General features: G+C 34.2%; 1 protein-coding gene and 1 long non-coding RNA gene across 2 annotated transcripts; one reads left to right on the top strand and one right to left on the bottom strand.

Annotated features, from left to right (window-relative positions):
- Window positions 1-580: 580 nt before the first annotated feature.
- Window positions 581-2,022, bottom strand: LOC101255238 (RING-H2 finger protein ATL51). Its single transcript, XM_004229470.4, has one exon. The coding sequence runs from the start codon at window positions 1,587-1,589 to the stop codon at window positions 666-668; it is 924 nt and encodes a 307-aa protein (XP_004229518.2). The 5' UTR covers window positions 1,590-2,022; the 3' UTR covers window positions 581-665.
- Window positions 2,023-6,064: 4,042 nt separating this feature from the next.
- Window positions 6,065-8,556, top strand: LOC138349242 (uncharacterized). Its single transcript, XR_011221880.1, has 3 exons — window positions 6,065-6,407; window positions 8,139-8,227; window positions 8,299-8,556. It is a non-coding gene; the product is annotated as an uncharacterized lncRNA (long non-coding RNA).
- The last annotated feature ends 853 nt before the right edge of the window (window positions 8,557-9,409 follow it).

Raw genomic sequence — 9,409 nt, 5'->3', positions numbered from 1 at the left:
GGTTAATAATCAAAATTTTATGTCACTAAATTTTAATGAAAAATAATTAAATAGGTTGAGTGACTTTCTGTGCAAAGAAATCATAGTTGAGTGACTTTTGAGTTGAAAATGAAAGTTGAGTGACTTTATGTGCAAAAAAGTTATAATTGAGTAACTTTTGAGTTGAAAATGAAACTTGAGTGACGTTCTGTAAAAACAATGGATAGTTGAGTGACCATCTAAGTTATTCACTCTATAATCCCTTCCAACTTGGTACTACTATTTTATCCCATCTTTCGGGTGAAATAAATTAGTTAAAAATTAAAATCACGCGACTATAATTCTGAATAATTTAATGTGTGAACCAAACGATCCAAATAATATAAGAACATCTCTGGCTATAACACTATAGTAGGGGGCATGTTTTTTATGACTCTTGGTGATAAATTTGGTCTACTAGTCACAATATGAAAGATAACAATCTGTAATAGGAAAAAACAATTATATTTGACATAGTTCTAAAAACAAAATTCAAACTTTAACTAGAAAAAAATGTTAATACTATAAGTTACTACTCTAAATTAGATAATCATACCAGAACTAAAGAAAATTAGACTTCATTAAATTTCATGTGTTGGTATTACTTGAAGAATTTACATAGTTTCAACCAAGACTTACAATATGTTTCAAGAAAATATGAATCTTCCTGTGGAGACAGATCTGTTCATTGAAACAGGATTGCACACAAAAAGATGTTGTCTTGAAAATGCACCTAAAGAGGTTGATCTTCTGAATTCATTTCCAATAATGTTATTGCCACTGAATTCAGAATCCTCCCCTGAGTTGTTCTTTGTTGAAACATCATCATCACAAACAATGGTGACTACAACCTCATCGCGATGTAGTACTCGTTCGTGATCATGATCATGATCTACCAACAAGATCAAGTCATTTTGTCTTTGAAATTGTAGAGCATTTATGGTCATTGGAGAAGGAATAGGAGGAGGCAATGACGGCGGACGACTACTAGTAGTAGTACTAGGAGCAGGAGGAGACACTACATTAGCTCTACAAAGAGGGCAATTTGGATGAGATTTCAACCAAGTATCTATACAGGGGAGATGAAAAGCATGGCTACATTTAGGCAAAAGCCTAAGATTCTCATCTTCTTGAAACTCACTTAAACAAACAGCACATTCAGTGTCTTCAACCAATCCTTCACCTCTCTTGAACTTACACACTGTGATAGCCTTGATTGTAGACTCATCCAATCCAGCAACAGTAGCAAGTTGCCACTGATCTTGAGGCGTCTCGTTTCGATTAGCTTCCAACTCTGTTGCATCATTTCTGCTCCTCCTCCTCCTACAATACTTAGTAATGATGGTATAGTAACTAACAAGAAGGAAAGCACTTGCCAAGATACCGATGATCGCTATGATGAGAGGGGAGAAAGCTGTGGCTGAATCATCTGATGCATCTTCATCATCAGGAGGAGGAGGAGGTAAAAGAAAGTAACACCATTGTGGACAATAAACACTACATATACCTTGTGAACAATCTTTATAACTATCATAAGGTGCCCATGGATTAGTATTTCCAATAGATCCCATGTTAAAAGAAAAAAACAACAACCAAAGTTTGCACTATAAGACTAACTACTAACACTTTAGAATCAAGAAAGGTTCCATTTTTCTCAACTAAGAGTGCAAAAGAAAGAACCCCATCAAGTGTTTTTGCCTTGTTTATGCTCTTTTGTTGTTGTTGGGAAGGAGTGTAAACTAAGGGGGCTTAGATGGAAAGGGAAGCAAAGTAGGTGAAGTTGAGGTGTCAATTCAGAATTCAGATTCTTTCAACTTTAGGTAATTCCCTTTAAGTTCCCTAAGCTCATCTTGTTTCTTTGATTTTCTTTATTTCAGTAAAGACTTTTAGTTTTAAAAATAAGAGATGATTGTTTGTTGAACAATAATATACAAGTTAGTTGGAGCTCTCAAATAGGATAAGATATGTGCAGGGCATATATCTCCAAATCAAAAATATCAATTCACTATAGTTTTGTCCACTAAAGAAAGTCACCCAAATATTACAAGAGGATGGTACGGTACATAAATATGTCATTTATCTTGGTTTTAACTGATATTTACGCTCTTCAATTTTGAGTGATCACAAGTAGAACTTAAGCTTGTATAAAAGACACATCTATCCTACATGACATTCTCCATGACAATTATGTATCTACATGTTCAATTTTATACTAATTTAAGTGTCTAGTGCACACCAAAAATGGAGGATATAGATGTCAACTGAAACCAAGTTAAATAACATATTTATGTATTATGCTTATTACAAAACATACAAAAATACTTCAATTCTAAACAACAACTCCAGGCTTAGTTTCTAGTGAAAAACTGAAGTCCTATCTCATAGAATGAAATTCAGCTTTCTACTATATATCTCGAAGGTTCATAATTTAAATCTCATCAATAGTATTTTCATTTTTCTCCTATTTGTAACCTCCGGCCATAAAAAGAAAAGAACTAAAAAGGAGGAAACAGTTTAGAAATTTTAATAGAATACATACATAGCTTAAAGCACAAGGTACAACACCTATAATGCACATGTATTGTATGACATAGAGAGAATTAGGTGTATGTATTATAGTTTGATCTATTTTTGGATCTTGGGTAATTTAGGAAAAAGCAACTGAATATAACCTGAGTTGTAACAAGAAATTAATTGTTAAATTTTGGTTTATATTTCTAAATCTAAGTTTGTTACACCTTCCAAGAGTTTTAGTTGACCAATGAATATTAAAAGAAACCTAACTTGTAGCTTACAAAAGTTGTAATATTTTATATATATAAAAAAATAATTATAGATGTTGCTTTCCTAGGCAAAAGAAAAAAAAAATAGTATCTACTACAGTTCCAAAAGGAAAAATAGAAAAAGCAAACTGAGATTTACTCCTAGTATTTAAATAAAATTGTATTAATTACTATTGTAATTAAATAATAATAAATTAGCATGATCGAAATATTAACATGGTATAAGTTAATTTATCATAATTACGTGATAACGTTCTTAACAAAAACGTATTGTACTGGTTAAAGTTAAATTGATATAAATATCAAATACCGATAATAATTGCTTTATTTTAGGTTTGCTAGCTTGGCAAATTGTGATATGCATATAAAGTCATGGAGCTACCAAATAAAAAAATGAATAAAAAGTAACTGTAAAACGAATAAGAAAATATTCCAATATAGTTTTCAACGAATATAATGATGGAAATAAAGATTCTTGAAGACAATGAGAATATTAAGGGGAATAGTTTACATTTGTAGCTATGTACGGTTTGTTTCCCTTCTTTCTTTTTTTTTCCTTTTTTTCACTTTCCGCTTGTTTCGAGCTTTTGAAATTGAAATAAATAAAGAGTTTACTTTAAAATCGTTTGTCGTGTATTCACCCGGATCGAATATATCATCAATAGGAAACACATGAGGATAAATTAGAATTTTTTTGATAAAATGCATATATGTTACCTTAGAACAGTCTGAATACACGTAAATTAGACAACACCAATGTTTATATATAGAGAGATTAATGGAAATTCTATTTATTTAGAGTAACTTTTTTTCGGTAATATTTTTTATGAACATCGAGAAATTTAAATTTGTTCTAAAAATATAATTTAGAATTTAATATAGATGCACAAATAAAAAAAATCTTGAAATTATTTTTCTTTCTTTGCACATTTTTAAAGATAACATACTAAATAGATTATACGAAATCAACTATATTTAAAATACTAAAAGTATAGATAGTGAAATAGGTTAAAATATAATTTATTGGATTCAATGATAATAATATTTGACTTAAAATATTTAAACAGAAAAGATTATTCATAAATCTAATAAGGTCCGCGCGAAGCATAGATGTGTTACTAGTAAAGAATACAATTCAATTGTCAAAGCCAAATGCTAGATTTAAACAAAAAATAATAGTCATTAAGTTATTCAATAAGAAATAAATCTAGATAATAATATGCATACTTCCTTCTGAGATATTAAAATCATTTTTTCAATAATTTCTTCATCAGTGTGAGAGACGTTTCATTCAACATCACCCTTTTCACATACTTGCATATATTTTGATACCATATCAAATTAGTTTTTTAAAAAATAAATTATTCGAGCCTTATAAGAAACACAAAATTTTATTCATTCACCAAACCATGATATTTCTTTTATGATTCATCATTAGCTATAACTATATACAAACTGTGAAGAACTAAACCACTAGAATTAAGTACAAAACTTCAAAACATGTTTTATTTTTATTTTTTTGGAAAAGGATCAATTATTCTTGAATTATGCGAAATAGACCACTTATATTTTTCATTATATTTTGGGATAAAGAATTTTTTCGCCGTTATTTTAAGAGATCACAAATATTCTCAAGAGTTGACACTCCAAATTTATACAAACACGACAAGCCATGTGAAACTAATCCTTTCATTAAACGTTACCAATTAGGATTAACTACAAAAAAACTAGACCTTTGGCAGCGATAACACTCACCTCAAAAGCCCATAATATGGTCAAAAAATTCTAGTAGAAAACCTCCCTTAATAAGCCTTATATAATACATATTTAAATTAAATAGGACTCTAATTTAGATATCAAATAGTAACAAGTACTTCATGAGAAATTGAAAAACAACCAATTAACATTTTTAGAAATAGCTAGTAGAATTTATTTTTAAAAAAATTTGGAGTTTAGTTGTCACTCGAGAGGCAGAGCTAGTAGCCCGCATATGGTGCGATCTTCAATACATAGTATATTTATTGATTATCTTATGTTAGATATAGTCTAAATTTCTAAACTGTCGTATGTAATAATGAATAGTTTAAATCAAAAACATCATCCAAGGCTTAAAAAATCTAAACAAAGTGCTTAAAAATAAAAAACAATCAATGGTGAAGTTTTAAAGCAGCCATACCAATTCTACAAGAAAAGGAACATTTTAAACGGATTTTTTTAATAAATGGAAGACATTGATTTGAACCCCAAGTTGAAAAACTTATAATCTCAATGACCAAGGAATCAGAACTCAGAAATAAGAAGTACAAATTGAGTTCAAAATTCAAGAAATTTTGCTTACGACGCTAAACATTACTTATGACTAAATTTAAATATAGCACTTGAGAGCGAACTTAGTCCAGTATTGAGTCACTTTACATATCTAGAAGAACAAAATTCTTAAAGAAACTCGAAGAAGAACTTGCTTGGAAATCTTGAAACCCTAGATTTTGTGTTTCTTAAAGTTTTTGAGCATAATTTTTTTTAAAAAAAATAAGAAGGCTGAAATAATTAAAACTGATTGACTTTGGGCTTTTGTGGAGGAATTAATGATTGTGGGTTGCGGTTTTGGGATGAGGAAAATACATAAACACGTCTCCTTAAACGTGATAAGAAGAGAAAACTAAAATTTTTCCGAATTAACGTGTATGGTTGCCCAGCTAAAGCTTAGTTCACGCGACACTTTGCGCAACCTTAATAGTAACACTAACCCTTGCCGCTCGAATACATCACTCGTTATGGAATAAATCGCACGAATATTCCTACTTTTTTACAAATTACAAAAAGTTTTTAAAAATTAAAGATTTCTAATACATCACTCAACATTGGATGCATCACGTTTCAATTTCGGATATATTACTCAATGTCCCGGTATATTGACATCTCGATTTCATATACATCAGTCAACGTCCAATACATCGCATCCTAAATACATTATCTTTATTAGTACAAGACACATTTGTCTTTGATACTTCACTCAACATCTCGATACATTACCTTTTGTTGATACAAGACCCACCACTCTCAATACATTGTGTCTTGATATATCACGCAAGATTGATGTATCCGAGAATCGAAGAGAATATGATTTTTTATAATTTTTTCAATAAAGAATTTTAGAAAATATATAAATTGTGAATATAAATAATTTTTCTTATTTTTTATCTTATATTTAATTTTCTAATTTTTGATAATATATATATCATTGTTTATTTCATTCATACTAGTAAGTGGAATTGGAAGCCTAAATAATCACACCTTCGACAAGGAATCCGACGTCCTTCTTCTGTTTTCCGTTCAAATTTGTAGGAATACTTATAATTTTTTGAATTTTGAACTTCTTCAGTCTCTCATCAAAATTTCTGACCGTTTTTTTTCTCCCAAAACTAGCCGTTTTCTTCATCATCTAAAACAGAGCAGAGGGTTTTTAGACAGCTAATAAAGCATCTCAGATTTGAGGATTTTTGATTGAGAAAACGTTTTCTTCTTCGGCTGTGCATCAATCTTCTTTGTTCGTCGGAGTCCAGCGACCATTTCAGTGGTGGAATCTTCATTGCTGTTCGAAAAAACGTAACCCTTTTCTCCTTTGTTGCTTCATTTTTTCGCTGTTTAATTCTCTATCTTTGGTTTAAGTTTGGCAGATAGTTTTCTAAGTATCTCGTGAAACTGCCATATATTTCGATTTACTCGTTTGTCGATCTTCATTGCTTAGCTGATCTTTCTTTGATTCCCTCGATAAAGCATATAATGGATTGGATTTTTTTGTTTATTAATGGAATCTTTGGCTTCAGAATCCCTTACAGATTAAAGCATATTCTTGCTGTTATGATTTTTGCTTCATACATGCTTCCATTTCTTAAAGTTTTAGTGTTGGTATTGATTAATTTTGAGTGCACATGATTGCTATGTGTGTGAGTTATTCACCTGTATCATCAATGTTGCATTAAATGACGTTTTGTTTCTTTGTTTTGATTTTTAGTCTTAGTTCACTGTTTGTATCTCTTGAATCTGCTATGTATTTTGGTTTACTCGTTTGTGGATCTTCATCACATAGGCTTATCATTCTTGCTTGGTTTGAGTGCTTTAATCACTGCTTCAAACATGTTGCTCCTTTGTTGCCATTTCTTTAAGATTTAGTGTTAGTATAGATCAATGTTGAGGGCATAGTAGAGATTCAAGCTCCACAAAAGCTCTCTGTTAGTAATTGATTGCTGTGTGTTTGAATTATTCTTGTTAACTTCACCTCTATCTCTTATATCAATGTTTCATCATCTTATCAATTAATCCAACTTACTTTTTTATTTTGTCCGTTCACTTTACTTGATTACTTTGAACTTGATGGAATCCCAACACCACGTCTTAAAACATGTGATTTCAATTATACTAAGGTTTTTTGCGTTTGAATTGAAAAGTTATCTACATCTATGTAGTACGAAATATTTTTTTATTTACTATTTTCTTCATCATGCAGTCAGGATTATTGCATTCACAACCCAAGTCAACTGTAGGATCACCTGCTTGCTTCCCTTTCTCTGCTAAAAGAAAAGCCCTTAACATTACTACCATTGCATTACCCTGACTATTTTACTTTATCAATTTCCTTTTGACCAATCTGTTAGGGAGCCTTTGGTTGCAATATTTTTGGGATTTTACTAAATATTGCAGTAGTGGATATGTTTAAAATTTGTGCACTAAAGGGTTAGATAGGGTATTCATCGAGTCAGCTTCATCTTGTTCGAGTGAAAGGGAAGCAAGTATGCAAGAAATGAAGTTGATATACAGCCGGCATACCTGTGTAAAATGGGTTGTAAATGTCCACTATTCAGGGGAAGTAGATGATTTACTTCCCCTTGGGGGTGCTGCAAATGTTGCTACTGCTGCTGGTGGACCTGCTAGTGTAAGATCTGGTCAATCTCCAACCGGAACCACAAGATATGGGATCAAGGTTATTGTTATGGGGGTTATGCTGGAAATTAATCAGGTTATGCTGAAAATGAGACTGGTTGGATTGCTTGAATCCTAGTAGTTTGCAGTATTTATTTATTTCATCATATTGTTTTTAAGTGCAGTCTTTATCTCGCTTGCTTATGATTATGTTTGTTAAATGTGGTTCATTTGTTTTCATAGTCCATATATATGTTGGCTTATTGCGAGAATTTACTTTTTGAGTGAGCCATTAGTTGGGGAATTATTATTTGAAGTGGATTTTTACCTGCCTTCTGAAATAGGTAGATGGTTTGGTATTGTTATTTCAAGTGTCACATAAACAGAAAGATAACTACTTTTCTTTGTGTGATGTAGTTGGACCATGAGATTTGGTGGTGCTGCATATTCATAAGAGAGCAGTTGCAAGAGACTTGGTAGATCAGTATGTAATGGATAGTGATAATGTTAGTAGCGGTAGTTGAATTTTGAGAATGGCATAATTATTTCCCCCTGTATTTGACCTTGTGTTGTGCAGGAGGAGAGGCTTGAGTACTGAAAGTGATGAACATACGATTTGGGTGCTGGAGATGTTTAGCCAAGATTGGCTTTTTTGATGGGTATTGTCCTGAAAGTTGTCGTGGTGAAGCAGACCAAGGCCAAACAGGCGCTGTTAAGTTGCTTGGTAAATGTTGCATCCAGTTGCTTTTACTTTTGACACGTGACACTTTTAAAATAATAATTCTGATGTGTTTTTTTTTTTTTGTCTGTGACACCCGCATTGGGACTTATTCGAGTGAAATACATAGATGATAACATATTCATGTGAAAAGCATTTGATAAAAATTAAAGTTTTAAATAAGTGTGAATTATTTCATAATACTCGGTCGGCCTTTTAAAAATACTTTTTTCAAATTAATTTATGCTTAAAATGTTTCAGGTGAGCACGTCGCCAAGCGGAAAGACTTCGAAGCAGGTAGGTAAAGGGGAGAGGGGGTGTGGCGTAGAGGTTGAGTAGAGGGGTAGGGGTAGTGGGTAAGTGCAGGGTAGATACATAGGTAAATAAAGGGTAGGTGGGTTTAGGGGGGGGGGGGGGTAGGAGGGAGGGTAGGGCGGGTTGGGGGGGGGGGGGTAGGAGGGAGGGTAGGGCGGGTTGGGGGGGGGGGGGTAGGAGGGAGGGTAGGGTAGGTTTGGGGGGGGGGGGGTAGGAGGGAGGGTAGGGTAGGTTTGGGGGGGGGTAGGAGGGAGGGTAGGGTGGGTTGGGGGGGGTAGGAGGGAGGGTAGGGTGGGTTGGGGGGGGGTAGGAGGGAGGGTAGGGCGGGTTGGGGGGGGGGGGTAGGAGGGAGGGTAGGGCGGGTTGGGGGGGGGGGGGTAGGAGGGAGGGTAGGGCGGGTTGGGGGGGGTAGGAGGGAGGGTAGGGCGGGTTGGGGGGGGGGGGTAGGAGGGAGGGTAGGGCGGGTTGGGGGGGGTAGGAGGGAGGGTAGGGCGGGTTGGGGGGGGGAGGGGTAAGAGGGAGGGTAGGGCGGGTTGGGGGGGGGGGTAAGAGGGAGGGTAGGGCGGGTTGGGGGGGTAGGAGGGAGGGTAGGGCGGGTTGGGGGGGTAGGAGGGAGGGTAGGGTGGGTTGGGGGAGGGGGGAAGAGGTCGAGTAG

Source organism: Solanum lycopersicum, chromosome 1 (genome assembly GCF_036512215.1).
Source record: "Solanum lycopersicum chromosome 1, SLM_r2.1".
Classification (NCBI taxonomy): Eukaryota; Viridiplantae; Streptophyta; class Magnoliopsida; order Solanales; family Solanaceae; genus Solanum; species Solanum lycopersicum.
Note: the sequence above shows the minus strand (reverse complement) of the source record. Positions and strands in the feature narration are given on the sequence as shown.

Coding starts and splice junctions, on each gene's coding strand:
- LOC101255238 (XM_004229470.4), bottom strand. CDS start 1,589: ATGGGATCTATTGGAAATACTAATCCATGGGCACCTTATGATAGTTAT.